At 45.7% G+C, this 25,691-nt stretch overlaps 1 protein-coding gene across 1 annotated transcript in view; it reads right to left on the bottom strand.

The window, feature by feature from the left end:
* Positions 1–25,691, bottom strand: part of RAB40C (RAB40C, member RAS oncogene family) — a 65,343-nt gene that overhangs the window by 7,244 nt on the left and 32,408 nt on the right. Inside the window, exons 2-3 of the mRNA XM_073362867.1 lie at positions 22,819–22,879; positions 18,641–18,701 (exon numbers count right to left, since the gene is read on the bottom strand). Of these exons, the coding sequence (XP_073218968.1) occupies positions 18,641–18,701; positions 22,819–22,879 (122 nt within the window). The remainder of the gene's footprint in view (positions 1–18,640; positions 18,702–22,818; positions 22,880–25,691) is intronic.

The following is a 25,691-nucleotide window of genomic DNA, read 5'->3' as shown; positions in this document are numbered from 1 at the left end:
AGTACAGCACATCTAGTGCACTGCCTGCACTTATTTTGCCAAAAATGGTTTCACTCTTTGTCCAGCCTTTCTTTTGGTGGAGAAAACTTTACATTTGAGTGAATTCACCAATTAGAAAAGCAAGGGACTAGACTAAACAAGACATGGTACCATGGAAGCTCCCAAACAACTGTCACTTGTGCATGGTGTGCAGGACAGATCACTATTCTGAATGCATCCACGTGGGACAAATCAGGCATCGGGACATTCCCTAGGTCACTCTTTCGAGTTTTATGAATGGGCTCCCTGTCTTGATCTTTTGGTTGCTGATGGCACTTAGCTACAATGATAACGAGGGTCCTATAAATGCCCATGACAGACAGGCCTGGCTTTGTAAGACTTTGCTGTACTAGAGAGCATTAAATAAGTCATGCTACGTAAGTTAATACAAGTTCAGAGAATGCTCTTTATACTGTGCTAGTGTCTTAGCTTTGGCCCTGGGGCTGGTGCGTACACTATCTTCTCTAGAAATGTTTTACAGCTCAGTTTCATTTTTGATAGTTCACAATAAAACTTCCTCAGTCCTGCAGTCAGAGCAGAGCAGCCTTCATTTAATGGATCTTTGGTGTCCAACAGAAAGACAATTTTTAAGCTCATGCCTTCTTCCTGAGGCTGTGACAAAAGAAAGCAAATAAGGTGGTAGATATAAATGTGACTGTGTGTGATGGGAGAGGAGGTGACTTTGTTGACAATCCCTTTGGATATTTACACTGAGTAACCTCTAGCTATTTCTGAAGATTCAAAGGACCAGGCCACACATCTGGGCCGAAGGGAGTACACTTTGCAGGACATCCTGTTTAGGTTTAGGTTGCGATAAGCCGTCTTGGTGTTGGGAGACAGCAATTGTGAAAAGAAGCCAGCCTTGGAAGATACATCATCAAAAGGTAAAAGCATTAGAGTCAAAACAGAGAATATAAAGCTTACGAGGAAGACTAAAGATGGCCCAGAGGGAAGAATCTCAGGTTAACCACAGGTACCGTAGCATTTAAAAGCATCCCAGTCACCAGCTGATGAGAACATACATCCCAAAGAAATCTATCCCCTCTTTCAAAAATAAAAATAAAAGCATGAACTATTTAATCAGAGGAAAGGGCAGAATTACTGTTTTCATGTACTGCAACAGCCTGCTGCTTGCAATGGATTGGCAAGACAGCTACACAATGCTGCTTTTAGCTCCAGGTAGTCCACTAAAATTACAACTATCACTGTCAAAAAGCTGCCAGTTGCTAACAGTTACTACCTAGTAGGTAAAATATCACATTTCCCTCCCTGTACTTTCATCTGGAAGCAATAATGGTTGCTATGTGGTATCTGTTGGGAAAATCTTGCCTTTTTAATGGCAGCTACTACAGGAGGAGTCCATAGCAATACAGTGGAACATATCAGAGAAAACTCAGATGAGCATTTCTTACTGAATTAGTCCAGTTCCAGGCTTTCCTGTACTCCCAGCACCAGGTGATGTGTGTCTAACCCTACAAGCACACATTTTACCACCTCTGGTTTCAAAGCATTTACCAGAAAGTGAGCAGACATGTAAATGATGCAGAGATTCTTCTTAAAGGGCAGCTAAGGCCTGACTAGTGCTTGCGTCTACTTTATTTGTTCTCTCTCTCCCCCCTTTCACACCAAGGGTATTTGAATGAAAACAGGAAGTTCAAGATAATCTACTCCTACAGCTCCACTGCTACTGTTATTGTAACTGGGTTGCATAGGAAGAGTCACAGTGGAAGATACTGATTGGAACTAGAGTAGGAACAGATGAACCAACATTATTATGACACAGAGGCTCAGCTGGAAATAACTACATCATAAGGAAAAAAACCCAGCACTGATACAAATGGTCAGAGGCCAATGTAACTGCAAAACAAACAGGTCCAGGCTACAAAATCCAGGTCTTGCAGCAGGCATAGTGTATATAGCCAGGCTTCTAAGCAAATGCAGCCTGATGTCCCCAAAGGACAGTCAGCTCTGGGGTTAGAGTTAAAGGGTGTGCCCCAAATCAAAACAACTCGACCCTTAGTGAGAAAAGAGAGTCTTGCCTCACCCTCCACCCAGCATCTGTAGGCAGTGCAGTGAAGTTTTGAAGACTGCACTGACATTTCAGTGTAGGGGCATTGCCAGCAGATCGAGGGACGTGATCGTTCCCCTCTATTTGACACTGGTGAGGCCTCATCTGGAGTACTGTGTCCAGTTTTGGGCCCCACACTACAAGAAGGATGTGAAAAAATTGGAAAGCGTCCAGCGGAGGGCAACAAAAATGATTAGGGGACTGGAACACATGACTTATGAGGAGAGGCTGAAGGAACTGGGATTGTTTAGTCTGCAGAAGAAAAGAATGAGGGGGGATTTGATAGCTGCTTTCAACTACCTGAGAGGTGGTTCCAGAGAGGATGGGTCTAGACTATTCTCAGTGGTAGAAGAGGACAGGACAAGGAGTAATGGTCTCAAGTTGCAGTGGGGGAGGTTTAGATTGGATATTAGGAAAAACTTTTTCACTAGGCGGGTGGTGAAACACTGGAATGCATTACCTAGGGAGGTGGTGGAATCTCCTTCCTTAGAGGTTTTTAAGGTTGACAAAGCCCTGGCTGGGATGATTTAGTTGGGGATTGGTCCTGCAGGGGGTTGGACTAGATGACCTCCTGAGGTCCCTTTCAGCCCTGAGATTCGGTGATTCTACGTACCAACTGGTAGAAGTCAACTAATCTGCAGGATATTCCAACATACCGGGGGGTTACTGGTGCTACTGCACAAAATCACTGCTTCATTCAGTTAGAAGCACAGGATTTATTGTACCAGATCATACCGCTACTCCACCTAGTCTTCCAGTATTTTTGTTCTGTGTCCAATACTTTAAACAAAATCCCACAATGCACCAGGTCAACTGTACAAAGCTATATAGGGAGGGGGGTGGGACTTTCCTTCCTGTTCTCCCAGGGCAGGAGCAGAGTGTGTGGTTTGGATTACACTGGAGTGATGCCTGCTGGGACATTTTAGCTATGCCAGTATTTGTAACATGTACCACTGTTATTGTCTAGTTTAGTCAAAATTTGCCAGCCGTTTTATTAAGCAGTTACAATATTTACCTCCCTTCTGTAGTAATGGATAGCACAAGGCAAACATATGCTGGGTGCAGCAGAACATGTGTTTTCACAATGGACTTCCCTTTAAATAGGTGTCTCCTTGATTATGGAGAGAGTTTTGGAGGTGGGGTTGGGGAAGGGCCAGGGCCTGGCCAGTTTTTACTATATTCTTCAAAGCAACTCTAAAATTCCTCTTTCTATACAGTCCAATAGCCCTGATCCATAGTATCTTTTGTCCTCTACAAAGTCTGCCCACTCCTCATCATTAGTCTCCACTATTGGGGAATTTCTGTTGCCTGCAGAACATCTATCCAAGGCCCATGTGCCAAAGGTTAAGGTCATGAGAAAGTTGTTAAAAATCACCATCATCTGCATTATTTACATTACCTAAATGGAAAAAGTTAACATTTTAAAAATCGAAAGTTTTGCCTAAGGCACCTGATTGATAATTATTTTCACAGTTATATATAGTAGGCAATGAGATCAAGAAAGTGTATGTATGTAGGGGGAGAGGGAGGAGGGGGTAGAAAAGAAAATGTTCAACAATTTTGCAAAGTTCCTACCAAGTAAGGATTAAAAAAAAAAAATTAAAAATTTAAAAAATCACTCCAGTTCTGTGGCCTTCTACGGAGTCATCCACTAAAACAGAGAAGACAAAAATTAAGGTGCTCCCAAAGTAAACATGCAGGGTTTGGGGTTGTTTATTTAGGGATGGGAGGGAAATGGGGGGGAAGAATTTTTCATGATTTCTTCATAAATCAAAGCAGCCAAAAGAGAAAACAACTTTTCCTTTATGAAGCAGAAAGTAGGATTTCTTTTTTAAAAAAAGATTAAACTGCAAACCAATTAGATAGAAGACATTATGCAGCGGTCTTGTTTACTTGTGGACAAAACTGCCTTAGCCAGTAGAAACAATCATGAGGCCTAATTTGTCAAGAGAGTGTTTCTGCTGGACACATGCTGTAGGATAGCATATTTAAGCACTTTAAGGAGATCTTGGACCACAGCTCCCAAAGAGGAATATCAATGCAATACATCATCAGGAAGATGGTGCCCAACTATCTGTAGTTGAGTGAAAGATCAAGGCTATACTTGCTTTGACTTCAAGAAAGTAAGTAAGTATTCCTCCACTGTCAACATAGATACTTTATAATTCCATGCACACGTGGACTGAGTTTAGGTTGCCAAGTGAAACACACAGAGAATCATAGAATATCAGGGTTGGAAGGGACCTCAGGAGGTCATCTAGTCCAACCCCCTGCTCAAAGCAGGGCCGATCCCTGACTAAATCATCCCAGCCAGGGCTTTGTCAAGCCTGACCTTAAAAACTTCTAGTGAAGAAGATTCCACCTACTCCCTAGGTAAAGCATTCCAGTGTTTCACCACCCTCCTAGTGAAAAAGTTTTTCCTAATATCCAACCTAAATCTCCCACACTGCAACTTTAGACCATTACTCCTCGTTCTGTCATCTGCTACCACTGAAAACAGTCTAGAGCCATCCTCTTTGGAACCCCCTTTCAGGTAGTTGAAAGCAGCTATCAAATCCCCCCTCATTCTTCTCTTCTAAAGACTAAACATCCCCAGTTCCCTCAGCCTCTCCTCATAAGTCATGTGTTCCAGTCCCCTAATCATTTTTGTTGTCCTCCGCTGGACGTTTTCCAATTTTTCCACATCCTTCTTGTAGTGTGGGGCCCAAAACTGGACACAGTACTCCTGATGAGGCCTCACCAATGTTGAATAGAGAGGAATGATCACGTCCCTCGATCTGCTGGCAATGCCCCTACTTATACACCCCAAAATGACATTGGCCTTCTTGGCAACAAGGGCACACTGACTCATATCCAACTTCTCGTCCACTGTAACCCCTAGGTCCTTTTCTGCAGAACTGCTGCCGAGCCATTCGGTCCCTAGTCTGTAGCAGTGCATTGGATTCTTCCGTCCTAAGTGCAGGACTCTGCACTTGTCCTTGTTGAACCTCATCAGATTTCTTTTGGCCCAATCCTCCAATTTGTCTAGGTCCCTCTGTATCCTATCCCTACCCTCCAGCGTATCTACCACTCCTCCCAGTTTAGTGTCATCTGCAAAACTTGCTGAGGGTGCAATCCACACCATCCTCCAGATCATTTATGAAGATATTGAACAAAACCGGCCCCAGGACCGACCCCCGTGGCACTCCACTTGACACCGGCTGCCAACTAGACATGGAGCCATTGATCACTACCCGTTGAGCCTGACAATCTAGCCAGCTTTCTATCCACCTTATAGTCCATTCATCCAGCCCATATTTCTTTAACTTGCTGGCAAGAATACTGTGGGAGACCGTGTCAAAAGCTTTGCTAAAGTCAAGGAACAACACGTCCACTGCTTTCCCTTCATCCACAGAGCCAGTTATCTCATCATAGAAGGCAATTAGATTAGTCAGGCATGACTTGCCCTTGGTGAATCCATGCTGACTGTCCCTGATCACTTTCCTCTCCTCTAAGTGCTTCAGAATTGATTCCTTGAGGATCTGCTCCACGATTTTTCCAGGGACTGAGGTGAGGCTGACAGGCCTGTAGTTCCCAGAATCCTCCTCCTTCCCTTTTTTTAAAGATGGGCACTACATTAGCCTTTTTCCAGTCATCTGGGACCTCCCCCGATCGCCATGAGTTTTGAAAGATAATGGCCAATGGCTCTGCAATCACATCCGCCAACTCCTTTAGCACTCTCGGATGCAACGCATCCGGCCCCATGGACTTGTGCTCGTCTAGCTTTTCTAAATAGTCCCGAATCACTTCTTTCTCCAGAGGCTGGTCACCTCCTCCCCATGCTGTGCTGCCCAGTGCAGTAGTCTGGGAGCTGACCTTGTTCGTGAAGACAGAGGCAAAAAAAGCATTGAGTACATTAGCTTTTCCCACATCCTCTGTCACGAGGTTGCCTCCCTCATTCAGTAAGGGGCCCACACTTTCCTTGACTTTCTTCTTTTTGTTAACATACCTGAAGAAACCCTTCTTGTTACTCTTAACATCTCTTGCTAGCTGCAACTCCAGGTGTGATTTGGCCTTCCTGATTTCACTCCTGCAAGCCCGAGCAATATTTTTATACTCATCCCTGGTCATTTGCCCAATCTTCCACTTCTTGTAAGCTTCTTTTTTGTATTTAAGAGCAGCAAGGATTTCACTGTTAAGCCAAGCTGGTCGCCATATTTACTATTCTTTCTACACATCGGGATGGTTTGTCCCTGTAACCTCAATAAGGATTCTTTAAAATACAGCCAGCTCTCCTGGACTCCTTTCCCCCTCATGTTATTCTCCCAGGGGATCTTGCCCATCAGTTCCCTGAGGGAGTCAAAGTCTGCTTTTCTGAAGTCCAGGGTCTGTATTCTGCTGCTCTCCTTTCTTGAGAAATCAAGAAATACCAAAGTTAAGGTTGTCTGTGACCCTTAACTCTGCCACTACTCCCCCAACATGTGCATTAGGATAGAATAAGCACATACTCTTTTTTTCCTGCACAGGATGGATGGTACTGTCTGCATGAGGCACCTGTTTCCTTTTGAAAAATCCTGTCTTTTGTCCTGCCCAACGCCTGACACCCTATCGACCATGCAATGAGTTTGGCAGGCGTGCTTTGGAAATGAGCTTTGTTTATTACACAACCCTGCTTCACTCACTGTTAATTTGGAACAAAAAGTAGTGACAGAGCCATATTATTATGCACACACATGCAAACGGAGCCTGGGATAGAGCCACACAGGCAATCCTAACTTAGACATTGCTTCACTGATTGCCTCCCTTTTCCAATTTACAACCGCACTAAATAATGTTCTGTATGGCATTTCTTAGGTTACTGTAAAGAACAAAAGAATGCCATAATGTGCAACTATTTGTACAGTCTGTCACTCTAGGTACTTATACAGTTCTCATCATCATACACCTCACAGGGAGGAGAGAGAGAGAAAAAAAAAAAAAGATATGTAACCTCATAGTGCTCCTGAGAGGTAAAAGATTGTTATTAACCCCATTTTGCAGATGAGCAAATTGGTAGGAACTGAATCCTGATCTCCTTACTCCCAAGGCAATACATTAGCCACTGGATCATCCTTCCTACCTGTCCTGCACAATCCATTCACTCACCTTCATCTCAGATGAAAGGAGGCTGATGCATTCCTAAGCCTGCCTCATTCCACATTTTCTGATGCATTTTGAAAATGAAGTTCTGCTCGGCTTTTTGGCATGTGTACGTATCACCAATACAGCACAGAGAAAGAGTGAATGTGTGCTTGTCTCCGCCCCTCTCTATTAAGTGGAAGTGTCCATGTCATGTATATGTGCACACACATGCAATGAAAAAGGAATGGTCATTTGTTATTGTATAAGAAAGCAGTGTGCTTACACATTTATTTTTAAAGCATTTTAACTGTGCTAAAGTTAAAGCTGATTTTCACTCGACCACCAAAAGGCATTTCTGCATAACCAAGAGGAAGCATCAGGAAAGTCCTGTAATGGCAGGGGAAATCAGAGTCCCAGGGAGAGCTGCTGCTACTGCATTAGCTAGAGAGGACTAGATTGGGCCTACTGAAGAGTAAGAATCTATGAAGTCTTGACAGGGTGTTTGTTCTGACTACCAATGCAATGCACGTTATTTCTGCTATGGCGTTTTGAATATTTAATGAGTGAGCAAATTGTGGCTTGGAAAACAAGCTTTTGAGACTGTGAGAGAGAAGCATACAAGAGAACAAAGAGAAAAACAAGGCACTAGGAAATTACGTGATTGCAAAAGGACTCCGCTTAACCCAGGTGCATGCTATTTAATAGTATGATTGTCTGGAGTTTGATATTCATTAGCAACCCTGTCCCTAGAAGGCTGCTGGGAAGGAAGGCTTGGAAGAGCACCTATCCTTCTCTCTGGTTCAGAGGAAGCCGCATGTAAGCTGGGTAGAAAAATCCTCTGAACTGGAGGACTGAAGGCATTTACTGCAACCAGAGCAGTTACATTTTGTCCTTTGCCCCCTCCTCTCACCTTGGCTTGAGTTGAATGATTGACACAACCCATGTATCTGCTGTGATCTAACCAGCTGTAAGGCAGAGCCCAGCCAGCATCTGAGAAACAGCAAAAGGTGCCAAAAATTCCAGTATCCCACCAAATACTGTTAAACCATCAACTGGGTAAACAGGCAACCCATCAGAAATGTTGTTACTAGGCAGAGCTCAGCAATATTTTTATTGTGTTATGGCTGCAGCTTGGAGACTCCGATCCAGGCTGCCCATGGAATAATCTTAGAATGCATATTAAAAATGAACTGCAGACAGCTGTCTGGAACAATTTATGTAGCACATTCTTTGAACCTCTGTGTATTACAGCCATGTGAAGGGTGGCTGGTCGAGTCTCCACAGTCTGCGGAAACAAGTTTAGTTATTGGCATGCGCAAGGGTGCTGAAAAGAATAGCTCCTCCTCAGACTAGAAACTATCCAATACTTGAAAAAGCCACATGATTGCTGCAATGTTATTTACTCCCATAACAAGCTTAGGAGCACTAGTTGTGAGCATCAGATTAGAACGATTTACAATAGAGAAGGGTAAAAGACTAGAAGCCAAAATGGCATATAGATTTCTGTACCATCTTAAACACGGTTAAATATGCTATGTGTACCGTATGTGACACTGCAAAGGTTTAACAACATTAACAACTATTTTGTTACATCCCCCTGAATGTTGGGCATTATTTTTAATACATACCCATGCAAATAAAACAACTTCAAAATCAAGATTTGCATTTCTAAAGGACTGGTGATTTCCTAACAGGATGCAATTTCTGCTCATTAGCGTAAGCGGAATCTGATCTTCACAGGTATCAGAGGGTCTCAAGTGAGAGTGTCGCCCAAGCTGTGCCATGAACAAGAAGGCAGTTTAGAGTGCCAATCCCCTGGTTGCAGAAGGGAGGGGAAGACTGGCGCTCTACTGATTGTTATTAGACCACAGCTAATCAGAATTCTGAAAATTCAGCTAATGAAGCTGATTTGTTCTTCGTGCTTAGTGCCCAGTTATGTGCCACAAGTTACTGCTGTCAAAATGCTTCCCAGGTCACTCTGATCTGGCAGACTAGATTGTATTTGCACCACTGTCAGAGATGTGAAAGTGTATAATGATAGCAGGCCCTTGCTCAAGTTGTTTGCCTTTAAGCCCTGAGAAATGCTATTACACACACTAGGCTGCAGACAAATTTAAAAGTCAAACAGTAATCTGCTGGCCCCTATGGAATCCGCTACCATTACAACTGCAATGTGCACACTGCCACATATCCTACAATTATTCAAATATGGTGAAACCATGGCGGTGCTTGCTAACTGCACCATGGCAGGCTTAACATGGATCAGTTCAGAGGCAGTCAGATGCTTCAAGGTATGCTACAACTGGCTATTTCTCTTCTGGGCAAAGTCTATTTTCTTTAGCATGTGGTCTAACAGATGGAGTACAGGACTAGGTAGCCTGATCCCTAGATTCTGGTCTTGACTTTGCGACATTTTGCTGGTCACCTTGATCCAGTCACAGTTCCGCTGCCTCAATTTACCCACCTATAAGATGGAACTAAATGTCCACCTTGTTGGGGGTAGAAACAAGGTGTTTGATGCTTGACTGATGTTTATATAGAAAAATGCTTTGAGATCCTTGAATAAGAGGTACTGCTGAAGACCAAGCCAAAAATTCCAGAACTGATACCTTGGTTAAGAACAAAAAGTCAGATTAACCTGGCAGAGTGAGAGATCCTAATTCACACACTTAACCCTTTAATGTCAGGAGCATCTTAGCGTGAGGTACAAATGCCAACTAGCAAGAGCCCTAATAGTGACAGTTATAGGTCTACTGAGGGTTTTTGCTAGCTCAGAGCCAGGAAAACTATGGCCTGCGGGACCATCCTGCCCGGCCCCCGAGCTCTTGGCCTGGCAGGCTCACCCCCGGCTCCTCTCCCGCTGATCCCCCTCCCACAAAGCCACGCCGCTGCGCGGGCAGTGGGGCTGCAAGATCCTGCTGCTCTGAGTGGTATAGTAAGGAGGTGGTGCGCGGCAGTGTGTGTGCGGGGGGGTTGGGTAGCGGGTCCCGGGGGGGGGGGGGGCGGGGAGCAGTCAGGGGACAGGGGGCAGTTGGATGGGGCAGAGGTTCTGGGGAAGTCAGGGGTCGGGGAATGGGGGGGTTGGATAGGGCGTGGGAGTCCGGGGGGGGTTGTCAGGGGACGGGGGTATGGATAGGTGGTGGGATCCCAGGGGGGCAGTTTGGGGCTGGGGGTCCCAGGAGGGGGCAGTCAGGGGACGGGGGTATGGATAGGTGGTGGGATCCCAGGGGGGCAGTTTGGGGCTGGGGGTCCCAGGAGGGGGCAGTCAGGGGACGGGGGTGTGGATAGGTGGTGGGATCCCAGGGGGGCAGTTTGGGGCTGGGGGTCCCAGGAGGGGGCAGTCAGGGGACGGGGGTGTGGATAGGTGGTGGGATCCCAGGGGGGCAGTTTGGGGCTGGGGGTCCCAGGAGGGGGCAGTCAGGGGACGGGGGTGTGGATAGGTGGTGGGATCCCAGGGGGGCAGTTTGGGGCTGGGGGTCCCAGGAGGGGGCAGTCAGGGGACGGGAAGTGGGAGGGGACGAATAGGGGATGGGGGTCAGGCTGTTTGGGGGGCACAGCCTTCCCTACCCAGCCCTCCATACAGTTTCGCACCCTGTCATAAATATAAAGGGAAGGGTAAACACCTTTAAATCCCTCCTGGCCAGAGGAAAAACCCTTTCACCTGTAAAGTGTTAAGAAGCTAAGACAACCTTGCTGGCACCTGACCAAAATGACCAATGAGGAGACAAGATAATTTAAAAGCTGGAGGGGTGGAAACAAAGGGTTCTCTCCGTCTGTGTTGTCTTTTGCCAGGACCAGAGAAGGAATGCAGGTCAGAACTCCTGTAAAGAGTTAATAAGCAATCTAGTTAGATATGCGTTAGCTTCTGTTTTGTTTAAATGGATGATAAAATAAGTTGTGCTGGATGGAATGTATATTCCTGTTTTTGTGTCTTTTTGTAACTTAAGGTTTTGCCTAGAGGGAGTCTCTATATTTTGAATCGGATTACCCTGTGAGGTATTTACTATCCTGATTTTACAGAGGTGATTCTTTTACTTTTTCTTTAATTAAAATTCTTCTTTTAAGAACCTGACTGCTTTTTCATTGTTCTTAAGATCCAAGGGTTTGGGTCTGTGTTCACCTATGCAAATTGGTGAGGATTTTTATCTAGCCTTCCCCAGGAAAGGGGATGTAGGGCTTGGGGGGGGGGGGGGGGGAACGTTTCCAAGTAGGCTCTTTCCCAGTTATATTTGTTAGATGCTTGGTGGTGGCAGCAATAAGGTCCAGGGACAAAAGGAAAAATAGTTTGTACCCTGGGGAAGTTTTAACCTAAGCTGGTGAAAATAAAGCTTAGGGGGTTTTTCCATGCAGGTCCCCACATCTGTACCCTAGAGTTCAGAGTGGGGAAGGGACCTTGACACACCCTGATGTGGCCCTCAGGCCAAAAAGTTTGCCCAGCCCGTGCTAGCTGCTCACACTTCTGATTAGAATACAACCTTGTAGGATATTGAACATCTATGTACAGTCCAAACTCACTAGTCCCAAGGTGTTAAATCAGTATGGTGGGTCTAAGTAGCTGAGGGCCTGTCATACTTATGGCTAAACTGGCACTGATGTGATTGATGCAGCAGTGTTGATTTAGTGGGTCTGGTGAAGACCCACTAAGTCAGCGGAAGAGCATCTCCCGTTGACACAGCATGGTGTAGACACTGCTGTAAGTTGATCTAAGTAACGTCGACTTCAGTTACATAATGTACATAGCTCACACAGCTTAGTGTAGATCAGCCCTTAGTTACGTGAGTGGCAGATGAAGTTGTAAAAAGACATGAGGAAAAAAAAGGTAAAATAGGAACTGGAACAGCTAGCTGTCAAGCATGAAGAGCAAAAGCCCTCACCACCCTCCGATTTCAAATCAGAAAGAGCATGCAAGGGTAGGGTGGGGAAAAAGCAAGCCAGCCCCAGAAGGTAGAGATCAGTTTGCTTTTCCAGACATCTTAGCCTGTCAGTTAGGAGCACTCCTCTGACATGACAGCAACTGAGTTAGCCATCACCACCACTTCTTTCCTATTTATTTTCTCTCCCTGAATTCCTGAAGCCTGAGCTGCACTGACAGTATCTGCTGGGAAGCTGCTCACACAGGTTTCAGTGATGCTTCCCCATTCTTCCTAGCCTCTGATCTCACTACATGAATTTAAATTCTTGAGGCAGGGAACACTGAGGTACTACAGAATAGCTTCCATGAAGACCTTTCTGCAGTAGAAGCAGAAATTGAAGCTGGAGAGAGGTCAGAAAGATTAGAGCGCTATACCCTCAAGTGGACAATTATTCCAGGTGGTGAGCTACCTGGCACAGTTATGACATGAATGGCAGCCCCTACTACACAGATGCACAGCCCCAGGCTGTGATTTACATGTTTTGGATCTTCCCCATCCCAAATATGGGAAGGGGCAATAGGGGACTGTTCAAGTTAGGACACTATCAATCACACATTCTATCTGAACAGTTTGTAACTATTATTTGTACCATCCAAGGTCACTATTACCAGAAAAGATTAGAGACAAAAGTATTTCCAGTTAGGTTATTGAGAGTGTGTTTAGCAGAGCTTTGGGTAAAGTTTACAAGAGTACCTAAATCTCCCCGACTTTCACAGTGCTCAAATCACTTTGAAAATGGGACTTATATGCTCTTGAAAATGTTGCCATTTGTGACTACTCTGCTTTTCTGTTTCGTTGTAGTCAGTTTCCCCTGTCTGTATGCACCTTTCATCCAACAACGAAGAGGAAAAATGACATTCTACCACTACAAAAACTGGCAGGGGCCTCAGGGATAGGTATAGGGCTACTTAAAAAGAGGCTGTTAAAGTATGGGATGGGGGGTGGGGAGAGCCCACAGCAACCCTATGAGGATTTCACAGATGAGAAAATGGAGGCACAGATAGGTTGGAGTGCCTTGTAGATCTCTCACATTCAGGAGCAGAATTAGGACCAGAATGCAAATGTCCCGAGAGTCACCTGTTCCAGCCACTAGGCAACATTGCCTGCAACAGGCTACTGCTAATTCTGATGAAGACCCAGTTAGGGAGAAATGCACGATTCTTAACTAAAGAACACTAACAGACAAAGGCAGCATGTCAGACCACAGCCTAAAGAATTTAGCCTAATGGTCTACTGGCCTACATCACTGTTACTGCATTTTAAAGTACTTTTGGCTACACTCTTAAACCTGCAACTTGGTACCGCTTTCCTTCAAGCCTAAACAAATCTTTTACCTTTTTAAAGCAGTAGGTAACAAAGTGAGTTAAATCACCTATTCCTTGTCAAAGGAGATAGTGTGGCTTTGTCACTTGCCCTACTGTACTCCAATCATTTGTCCATGGCTCCAAGCACCACTTAGTCAGGTGGGCTTGTTTGCTTAGGCTGAAAAGGGGACTATTCATTGCCCAATATCTGAAATGGATTAATTTTGGACAATGAGGTTTGTCCAATCCTGATACTTCCAATGACTGACTTTTTCCAGAAGAACAATGCATGTGCCCAATTGAGGTGACCCATAAAAGTATGTAACGTTGTTTACCAAGTCCAGTAACCAAGACACGCTGATAGTGCGCAATCTGCAGATACTGCAAAGTGTTCAAGACACATGCCTCCTTGTTAATGCGGACTAATCTCCTCTCACAGTCCAGAGCTTGGGCTGAATGAGAAGATGTACAGTATGGGAAAGGGAATCGTCAAGGCAGATTCTCTTCCCATTCTGAGATTACTTCCCAGTCCATGGTAATTAGGGCCAAATTTCTTAAGGAAACTTCCACAGAAGTTTTGCTCTCCCCACTCCATTCATTCTCCGCACCAGAGTCAGGTGCAACCTCCCTGAAGAGGAGATGCTTCTCAGACCAAGCAGCTGCTTGGCTTTTATAGCTAGGAGCCTGAAACTCAGCTCTTGGTGAATGGTAGCTTTCAAACAGAGAAAAGGGCAAAGATGACAGTCTAGTGCCAAGTCTGTAGGAGCCTTTTCAAGAGCCAGAAGGTGGTGCTAAGAAATTAATGCACCAAAGCCCATCCTTGCAGAAAATTCTACCTTCTGGTGCAACCAGTCCCTTCCCTTTGCTTGGCTACTTAAAGAGCAGTTTAAACTAGGATGGCCCTTTTCCTGAAACATGTGGCCAGCTTCATGAGAAAGAGCAAGCATGATTTATTTAAAGGGACCTCATTCTGCAATGTTTTAGTCTCGATACAAAGACACCCTGAGATCTGCACAAATATTTCAGCGAAAGCTCAGGCTACACAGTTCATTCTACCATGAAGGACAGTAGGCACCAAACTCAAGACAGCCGTTAAAATTTAGAATTAGTGATCAGCCTATGTTAATCTATTCCTCTACAGAGTAGGATTTCAAGAACATCATGCTGTGTGTCGCTTTGAATCCTAGAACGGCTGTTGAATCAGTGTGAACTGATGGAAACAGCTACAACCACAGTTAACAGCTATTTTTGTTTAGAATATGACCAGGTGCAATCACAGGGATTTGCCGTCTGAAACTGCCTAATTTCTAAATTCTCAGCTTTTTTTTTTTTTTTTTTTTTTTTTAAACACATGACTTTACAAATTACAGCATGGGCTTTCAGCTACTAGTATTGAATGAAGGGTTATTACAAACCACACAGTGGAAGGATCCCTGGGCTTCCTGTCCTTAGCCTCCAAAAAGTGCCCAAGTTTCACATACAAACGCTTGTCTCATGAGAACAATGCTATAAGGTTGCAGTGGAAATTGAATTCACATGCTGCAGAGAGGTTTTCATTTCGTATCCTTTTGCTTTTTAATATGTCAGCTCACTCACTATTTACACTCAACCTTTAGGATCACTAAACAAGCAAAAGAGGTGCACCTGTGGAAAGGGAAGTTACAAGCTACGCAGAATCCGGAAGTTTTGAGGAAGACAGAAGTTGTACCTTGCTACATAAGCCCCCTGCTGACTGGCAGCTCTATCTACATCCCTGCACACAGTCCTTTGTCTATACTAAAATGACCCCTGCCACCCAGATCAGCTGTAAGGTCTGGGCTAAAAAAATTTAAAAAAAAATCAAATCACATCCCTCACAGGCTGCTCCCTGGTGGCAAGGTATGCAGGGAAGGTAAGTGAGGCATACTTTCCATATAGATAAACACTTTCAAGCTTTTGTTGGTCACTGTGGGGTGCTGGTGCAGGCATTGTTGGATGTGTGCAAACACCAGCAGTTCCAGACTCTGCCATTCAAAGGAAACACCCAACACTCTTGTATAGGGGAGGGAGGGAAGCTACTGCCTAAGAAAATGCTCCATTTGAGACTGAAAGTCAGCTCTCCCAATTCAGTTTCAATAAGAGGCTGCCCCTCTGTGGCACCTTATCACACCACAAGTCACTCCAACAGACAGCAGTGCTGAGGACAGGCCTAGTTACAGGAATTAAGTGGTTATCCAATGCAGCCATCTTGCATTATTTATTTTGATTTCTAGTGGTATAACTAGAGTGATCATATTTCCCAAAGGGAAAAACAGGACACCACACGGGCCTGAGCTGCTCACCCAAGCCCTGTATCCCCCGGCCCCCTCCCCCATCATTGTTCGCTCGAGCCCTGCCTGCCCCTTGCATGGGGCTGGGGATGGCGTTGCTGCACACTCAAGTCCTGCCTGCCCCTTATGCGGGGCTGGGATCGCCGCTCACTCAAGCCCTGCCTTCCCCTCCCAGAGGCTGGCACTGCTGCTCGCCCCCACACGTTCTTCCACACCCTACTTTTTTGACAAGAGTGGGCATTTGTCCCGTTTGCTGGTGCCAGCTGATCACCAGTTAGTAAGAGCAAATGGGACAAATGCTCACTTTTGCCAAAAAAGTCAGGATGGCTGGGACAAGGCTTAAAAAGGGGACTGTCTTGGTCAAAATGGGACATACGGTCACCCTAGGTATAACTCCATTCCAGTTCTGACATGGTAACAGGTTGCTACACACTGCAAGGCTGCTTCTTTAGCCTTTTGTTTCTCCTTCATTTTTGTACTTGTATTGTAGTAGTGCCTAGAGGCCCCAGTCATGGATCAGGACCCCCTTGCACTAGACACTGTACACTGACCTAGAGATGTCCCTGCTCCAAAAAACTTTGATTGTAAGTTAGAAAGCTTCTAACAGCAATAGTTTGGAGAGCAGCTTGTATCTTTGAATCCTCCAGAGTGAGGTAGGAGCTGTCAGTTGGTGTTTCCTGTCAGGATGATTAGGAAATCTAGAGGGACTCATCGTCTAGTTCTAATCCTAGTTTGTAATCAGCCATCTCTGTCTGTCAAGAGTTTGGTTTGTGCATTTGACTCTAATAAGGTTTCAGGAACAGGAAAAGATTGGTTTTGGTCAAATTTCATTTGATCATCAAAATACCACATGGTATCAGAAGTTGGATGGGACAAAGACCTGTCCTGACTACACATGTTTTACCAGGAGTGGAGTTCTTCTAGAGCCCTCTGGAATGCAACTTTGGGGCAGAACTTGCTCAGGGGCAGGAAGGGGAGTTACTCTTAAAGTTCCTGTATTATATTAGGTGTGCATGTACAGGAACTCTGTGCTCCCCCATTCCACACACACACAAATCATAGCATGAAGTGCTGCTGCTCCTCATTGAGAAAGCCATAGAGTTAGCAGCAGCCAGAGAGACACCCCACAGAACCATCCACAACACTAGAGATTTGTACATAAAAGAACTAAATGTGACACTTGGAGGAGACCACGCATGGTATGCAGTCTCGTGCTCGCATGTCTAGATCTCAAGTACATTTGTAGGAAGTCTTAAGGAAAGAAGGCATGATGGCCTTCCCAGCTGGAGAAGTAGCTTAACAGCTCTGGGTAGTGAAATCCAAAGAGCAAAAACAGTGAGAGATTAAGTTGAAGTGGCAGAAATTCAGAGGCTGAGGCCGTAGGTAATTGCTGGATGTACTGGTCCAGTCAGTGAGCCTTTAGACAACAACTGGTTCTTGAAAAGGCGTCAGAGGGATATTTTCCAGAGCCCCTCTGGGCCAGAGAAATGAGCAGCCTAAGTTTATTTGGCTTAAGGGGACTTTATTCCATGGAGCATATCATTCTACCAGAGAGATTTAGTTAGTGATGCCATACTGCTGTGGTGACTAGGGACAACTATTCAGAGAACTGGGCAGGGTCTGAGTCATGAGATCTTAGATGTCAATGAGAGATGTTGGGTTAGACTGAGTCTCTACTCTGGAGCTGGGCCCAAAGCAGAGGTTCACATTCTACACTTGGGGGAATTCTGTGCCACTGAGGAATGCAAAATTTTGAAGAATTCCCTGTTTCCCCCGCAGAATTTCTGGCCTCCATTAGGGGCCACTGGACTCTGCAGAGCTCAGCTTCCAATGAGCAGAACGCCCAGCCTGGCAGGGCTGGAGGCTGCACGTTCTTGGATCCTCATTCTCCCAGGAAGGAGAGGGCCTGAGGGACCCAGCCAGCTGTGACAAAGGGTGAGGAAAGGCAGGGCTGCACCACACCACGTCCCCTGGCGGAACAGTAAAGAAGTTGGGGGGAGTAAAGGCTCTGGGGATACTGGTGTCTGGGCTGGGGGTTGCACTGCAGCTGGGCTCTTGGGGGAGGGGGAATGTGGGTGTTTGGGCTGGGAGATGCCCAGTGGCTCGGCTCTGGGGGGGATGGGAGATGCGGGTGTCTGGACTAGGGGGCCCTCACACAGTCCCCTCCAGCACCCCAAATGAAACTGGATTGTTGTAGGTGTTTCATTAACTCTCTACTCCTGAGGGAATCTTTTTTGCTGTTATCTGTACTGTTGAGATACTTGTTGACAGTTATTTTGAAATCAATTACCAAAATAATTGAAACTGAAATTATAATATTGCGTTATTCTGACAAATAAAATATACAGAATTTTAAAATATTGTGCGTAAACTTCCCCCAGCAGTAACATTCTAAGCCTTCACCCCCACATTTTAAGGGCTGAGATACCACATCTAAACCAGCCCTTCTGGTTTAAGGCCCAGGTCAAGTACATAAACTGAAGAGGCTCATTTTCTGGAACTGGAACAGACTAGATAAAGCTGGTCTCGTGAGTTTCCTGTCATTTGAGGCTTATCAAGTCAGCTTTCAGCCAAAATCCTGAACTCCAACCTAACCCTAACGCAGATCCAGTGCAAAGACTGCCCCACATGATCTATACTAGTAACCATACCTCCGCAGACCACCTACAGTGTGCTATCTAGTAGAGTGGAGCACTGTTTGTATTCCACTGCAATAGTATAAGTCAACCCCCTGGAGAAAGTCTCCCCATTTGTGCATATGCTGATCAGAAGGGCAGGGCCAGGACATCAGAAGGGAAACATGAGATGCTGGATGGTGCTGTTGGGCATTAACTTGTTTCCCATTCGCCTGGAGAACTTTGATGGTGAGCAGGCCTAGTCCAGGGCAGCAATGCTGGTAGTGCTTACCTGAGCACCTCTGGAGTAGGATCTGAAAATGGTGCAGAATCTCCCCTGGCCAGATGTGTCCCTGAAACAGAAAATCCAACAAATTGAGAAGAGTTAGACGAGTCTCTCGTCAGTAGGGGGTTCTCCAGACTTAAGTATGAACCAACCCAGATAGTCACACCTGATCTCTTTGTATGTGCATAGTACCTGGCAGCTGGAGGGAATGCGTGCTGCTCTGCAAGATGCTTTTACGTGATTTTGGAAAGTTTTTCCTCCCCAATAGGTGACCACCTTTATGATATACCAGGAAGTCCCCTGCTGTAGTCATCATCCTTCCCGTGGAGCAGTACTCTATTTGCACCTTCTCAGCACTACTCCATGATTAGGGCTGCCAATTTATCACAGCATTTTTAAATCAAAAGTTACAAAGCAGTCATGGTAAATTTAATAAAAATCATGGATTTTGAGATTTTTAATAGAAAATGTTGTGATTGATGAGGAGGGGGTCACAGCAATGGGGCTGAAGAGCAAGCCCATCCTGCACTCACCCTGCAGCGGCGGCTCCCCACTCTGAGCATGGTGACCTGGCACACAGGGTGACAGCACCACTCAGTTTTGGACTGGCTGCCCCCTTGTCATGATGGGTGGGCCAAACAGGAGCGGTGCTGTGATCCTGCACACCAGGTCACCATACCCAGAGTAAGAAGCTGGAGCCAGGCCCAGTCCCACAGGACAGGAGCTGTCGCTGCAGGGTGAGTCACCGAGACAAAGACAAGTCAAGGACAAAACAGGAAAATCAACATATCCATAACAAACCTGCAGCCCTCTCCATGACGAACCAAGAGGCAAACCGAGTCACTATTCAAAAGGGCAGGGCATCTTCTCTTTAATTTCGCTCAGCTCCAAGTGAGACTGGCCTAGGAATCCCTTCTTTGGCAATGGTGCAGACCTAGCCTATGCTCTTAACATTTGTATTTAAACTTTTTTTTTTTTTTTTTTTTTTTTGAAGTGGCAATGAGAAAGTCCTCCTTGAGCTCATCCATTCTGAAGCCCTTTTGAAAGGAAGCTGTATCAGTGACCCTTTCTGGCTATAGGAGAGACCTTTACACCCAGTCCTCCTTGAGTGTAAATCCACCATGTGTGCAGATACTTCACAACACACACCATTGGGAACAGCACACAGCAATACAACGTATTCTGCAGCACACAGGCACGACAGGGTGCGTTACAGACACTAAACACCTCAACTCTTTATTTGTAGGTATAAGTCATTCCTTGAAGTTTATTTAAAACTTGACATTAACACAGAATTTCAATGAGCACTTGTGGACATCTGGGAGATTATGCTGGAGCACAGCATAGTGATCTAAGCAATGTCTACTGAAGTACAATCCGAGGTCAGGCTAACCAGACAGTGCACTGGGAGATCTTCTGGGCCTGTTGTGTCCATTCGATACTGATCTGGGAGGTGCACGTCAACAAGCAATGGGAATTCTGATCACCCTGGATCAAGTTTCCCAGAGACTCAATTTCAGACTCATCAGCTGCCTGATAGACTCAGATGTGCTTTAAGTTTCAACACAGCACTGCACTCAAATTAAGCTTTGAAATGTCACATTATGGAACCTGGGCATCACTGTGATAGCTCAATGTAGACTTCTGCTTAATGTGCAGCTGTGGTCAAAAAAAGCACACGAAATATTAGATTGCAAAAGGAATAAGATGGTGATTAATACTGAGATTATAATAATGCTGTTATATAAATGAAAAGGTGTGGCCTCATCTGCATAGTGCATGCAGTACTGCTCACTGCATCTCCAAAAAGATATTTCAGGATTAGAGGGGTTCAGATAAGGACAATGAAAAAGACAAAAGGCCTAGGAAAATTCTCCTCTGAAGAATTACTGAAAAGACTAGGACTGCTATCTTTGAAAGATGGCGAGTAAGAGGGGACATGATACATCGGGATTGCTATCTATATAAGCAGCAAAGGAAGACTGGGAACTTCTGTTCTCCCTGTCACATAACAGTGGGACAGTCAATCAAATGAAAAGGGGAATTCAAAGCTAGTAGAAGGAAACATCTTTTCACACATGTAATTGAACTATAGAACTCAGTGCAACAGAACACAGAGTCCAAGAACTTAACAGGATTCAAAAAGAGATGAACATTTACAGGAACAACAAATATCCAGTGTTTTCATAATGGTACACAATTTGTGGAAAGGATATTAAAACCTCATGCTTCAGGGCTTAAGTCAATCTCTATTAGATCAGGGTGAGACCTATATGCTTCAGGGTTCTTAGATGTTTCTCTGAAGCACCTGGTGCAGGCCCCTGATGCAAGATACTAGACTAGATGGACCACAAGTCTGATCCAGTCTTGCAATTCCTACTTGCCCACCAAGGACTCTTCATGCAAATATCATAGAATCATAGAATATCAGGGTTGGAAGGGACCCCAGAAGGTCATCTAGTCCAACCACCTGCTCGAAGCAGGACCAATTCCCAGTTAAATCATCCCAGCCAGGGCTTTGTCAAGCCTGACCTTAAAAACCTCTAAGGAAGGAGATTCTACCACCTCCCTAGGTAACGCATTCCAGTGTTTCACCACCCTCTTAGTGAAAAAGTTTTTCCTAATATCCAATCTAAACCTCCCCCACTGCAACTTGAGACCATTACTCCTCGTTCTGTCATCTGCTACCATTGAGAACAGTCTAGAGCCATCCTCTTTGGAACCCCCTTTCAGGTAGTTGAAAGCAGCTATCAAATCCCCCCTCATTCTTCTCTTCTGCAGGCTAAACAATCCCAGCTCCCTCAGCCTCTCCTCATAAGTCATGTGTTCCAGTCCCCTAATCATTTTTGTTGCCCTTCGCTGGACTCTCTCCAATTTATCCACATCCTTCTTGAAGTGTGGGGCCCAAAACTGGACACAGTACTCCAGATGAGGCCTCACCAATGTGAAGGCCTCATCACTCTAGACCAATCACTCTCCATTCTCCTATACCTAGACCAATCACTCTCCATTCTCATTGTTCTCTGCTACAGAGTCATGTTATTGAAGTAAGCCCTGTTCAAGAAACTGAATGCAGTCTATGCCCTTTTAGTTTTGGGGTCTGTTCCCTTCTCATCATAGGGTTCCCCCTCACTCCAACTCTTAACCTAAAGGGTGGAAGCCAGGGCCCAACAAAATCCAGGGCCAGCTCTCTGAAAACAGACGTGGAGCCCCACAACTAGGTTCCTTTCCTTCTTTCCCTGTGTGATCTGGGAAGCTAGGCATTGTAGCCGAAAAAGGATTTTTTTTTTTTTTTTTTAAGCGCGGGAAGGTTGTGTGGGAATCGGGTGACATGCTGGAGGAGGATGAAATGAGACCACACTGGGAATAGAGGATGGTGGTCTGGTTGCTGGGACTGGATGTGCAGATGGTGTCGGCTGACTATAGTTTTAGAGTGTGGGAATCCAGCTAACAAAAAAATTTGGTTATGTATCCCAAATTTTCATTAGTCACACACTGAAAAGAGGATCTGTATTAATGCTACAATGTGAGTTATATGATGAAGAGGGACACTAATTGCACCAAAGCAGCTTAGGTAAACTGTCTTGTCATATCAAGTCTTGTAAATGTCAGAGGTAAATGTCAGGGACTGGCGGTGGCTGATGCAACTAGGAATTGTGTTTCTTTTTCATTTGCTTAAACTGATGAAGTCTTTAAATGATATCCATTTAAAAAAGAACCTCTTCTGTTCAAAGACTCCTTACAATGGGGAGCTCAATTCAGTTATGCTTTCCCAGATTTCTGTAGAAGAGTGTTTTCCAGGCTATTCATGCATGACTCAGGTTGCAAAACCATTTCCCCTTGCCTGCTCCTTGTTTAAAAGTTTCAAGAACTCACCATTAGGAGGTGTTCGCAATACTTAGACTCAGACTACAACACAAATGTTGTTTAAACTCTTCATAAATCTGTTAGTCTTTAAGGTGCCACCGGACTCCTTGTTTTTGTGGATACAGACTAACAGGGCTACTCCTCTGATTCTAATGAAAAGGGGAATGAGCAGTAGGCTAGCATTTCTTACAGCATTACAAGTGAATTGAAGCATGCTTTCAAAAGCTATCTATATTCCCTCTTCAGTCACGCAGAGACGTCACCATGTTCGGAGACACTGGGCCTGCTGCCAAGATAGCTTAGAAACGTAAACTCACCAGAGTTCCAACTTGACCCTTCTGCCATCCAGCAAGATAGTGGTGGTCTTGTAGTCAATTCCTGCAAAGAAACGAATAAAAGCTGAACAAACACTGAGCAGGTCTTTAGAGACACAAACATGCAGTCTACTTTCCCCAGCTGCTGACAGTTCTATGGTTCAAAGGTTTGCAGAAGATAGTGTATCGGAAATGAAGCAGCATCAAGTACATATGGAGTGCTTGGAAGTAGAAGAGTGATCACTAAAGTAGCTCCACTGGAAAGCACTTTGCTTTGATGCAAGAATTACCCTTCCCCCAACCATGTTTAACCCTTTTCATCGTATCCAGGTCTTCCAGTCTTCGAGAAAAAACTGAAGATCCTGGTTACATGGAATTTATAGACTTGTACCACTACCCTGAATGACAGTGCTGAGTATTAAGTTCAAGCTTTTATGCTGATTAACTGGAGCGTTGGCAACTTTACATCAGAGGAGCTTTTAATTTATTTAGCCTGAGAACCAACAGTCTTCCTTTCAGCGAAAGGACATCACCTCCCGCAACTTTCACTAAGTGTAACTATGATCTAAAATTGATGCTGAGAGGTTCACCATGGAGACTGATTCTATGTTCAAAAAGATGAGACTGGAACATGCAACAGAATTGAATACTCTTAGAGAAACTACTATTGCAAATGTACTTCCAGGAAAAATGAGTTCTTATCTCACTAAAAAGTCAGACTTAGTGACAAAGGCACTCGCTCAAATTTCACTGTATTAGAAGAACAGTTACCGCCTCCCTTATCACCTACATCAGAGGTGGGCAAACTACAGCCCGCAGGACCATCCTGCCTGGCCCCTGAGCTCCCAGCCTGGGAGGCTAGCCCCTGGCCCCTCCCCTATTGTCCCCCCTCCCCCACAGCCTCACCTCACTGTGCCGCCAGCGCTCTGGCCCGCTGCTCCTCCCGGGCAGCGCAGTGACATGGCTGGCTCCAGCCGGGCGACAGGGCTGCGAGCTCCTACCACTCTGAGCGGCATGGTAAGGGGGCGGGGAGATTGAATAAGGGGCAGGAGATCCTGGGGGGCAGTCAGGGGACAGGAAGGTTTGGATGGGGAGGAGGTTCAGGGGGTGGTGGTCAGGGGATGGGGAACGGGGGGGGGGAGGTTGGATAGGCGTGGGAGGCCCGGGGGGGGGGCTGTCAGGGGACAGGGAGAGAGACAGGGTTGGATAGGCGTGGCAGTCCCAGGGGGCCTGTCAGGGGACTGGGAGCAGGGGGGTTGGATAGGGGGTGGGATCCCAGGAGGGGGTAGTCAGGGGACAAGGAGCAGAGGGGGTTGAATGGGTAGGGGGTTCTGAGCGGGAGAGTCGGGAATGGGAGGGGGCGGGGGCCAGGCTGTTTGGGGGGGGGCACAGCCTTCACTACCTGGCCCTCCATACAGTTTTGCAAATCGCAATGTGGCACTTGGGCCAAAACGTTTGTCCACCCTGACCTACATTCATGTCACGATAAGGAGACTGCAACACACACTACAGGATCGCACAGCATTACATCAAAATCAGTTTGAGAACCATGCTCCAAACCACAAGGGGCGAGTCCAAAAACTCCTACGGCTAAATCTGCTGAGAAGTCAGAAATGTATTGCAGCACCTCATGGCTGCTTTGTTTCTGCAGAAAGGATCAATGTAGGAGAGTCATCTCAAGTCTTGTAAATGTCAGGGACTGGTGGTGGCTGATGCAACTAGGAATTGTGTTTTTTTTCCATTTGCTTAAACTGATGAAGGCTTAAAATGATATCCATTTAAAAAGGAACCTCTTCTGTTCCAAGACTCCTTACAATGGGGAGCTGAATTCAAAGTTACGCTTTCCCAGATTTCTGTGGAAGTGTGTTTTTCCAGGCTATTAATGCATTGCTCAGGTTGCAATACCATTTCACCTTGCCTGCTCCTTGTTTAAGTTTTAAGAACTCACCAGTAGGTGGTGTTCACAATACCTAGACTTAGGGCATGGCCACACTTGCAGATGTAGAGCGCTTTGAGTTAAACCCGCCTTCGGAGAGCATAGTAGGGAAAGCGCTGCAGTCTGTCCACACTGACAGGAACAAGTCCACTGACGTGGCCACATTTGTGGCACTTGCAGCGGCATTGGAATTAGTGCATTATGGGCAGCTATCCCACAGAGCACCTCTTCCCATTCTGGCGCTATGGCTTGTGGGAAGGGGGCGGGTCATTCTGGGCCCTGTCCCAATGCCCCGTGATGCATCGCTTCGCATCCCAGCAATCCCTGTGCTTCCATCCACATTTGGCACCATCTTTCAAAGTTTTTTGTACTGCACGCGCTGTCTTTCCTTTCAGTCTGCGGGAATGGAGCCTGAACTGCTGAGGAGTATGCTGATGAGTCTTGCCAACACGTCACATTTGTCAGTCGAGTTATTCCTTATGATCCAAAGTGACAATGAGGGCTCCGACGATATCAACTCGAGTAACGCATATGACACGAGTTTGCTTGTGGCATTCACAGACATGCTCATCACCGTGGAACACTGCTTTTGGGCTTGGGAAACAAGCAATGAATGGTGGGATCACATCGCCATGCAAGTCTGGGATGACGAGCAGTGGCTGCAGAACTTTCGGATGAGAAAAGCCACTTTCATGGGACTGTGTGAGGAGCTTGCCCACACCCTGCAGCGCAAGGACACAAGATTGAGAGCTGCCATGATGGTGGAGAAACGGGTGGCTATTGCAATCTGGAAGCTGGCAACTCCAGACAGCTACCGATTTGTCGCTAACCAGTTTGGAGTGGGAAAGTCGACCATTGGAATTATGTTGCAAGGCCATTAATCACATCCTGCTCAGAAGAACCGTGACTCTGGGAAACGTGCATGACATTGTGGACAGCT

Source organism: Lepidochelys kempii, chromosome 10 (assembly GCF_965140265.1).
Source record: "Lepidochelys kempii isolate rLepKem1 chromosome 10, rLepKem1.hap2, whole genome shotgun sequence".
NCBI classification, from domain to species: Eukaryota; Metazoa; Chordata; order Testudines; family Cheloniidae; genus Lepidochelys; species Lepidochelys kempii.
The sequence above is the reverse complement of the archived record's forward strand: the minus strand, read 5'-3'. Positions and strand labels throughout refer to the sequence as shown.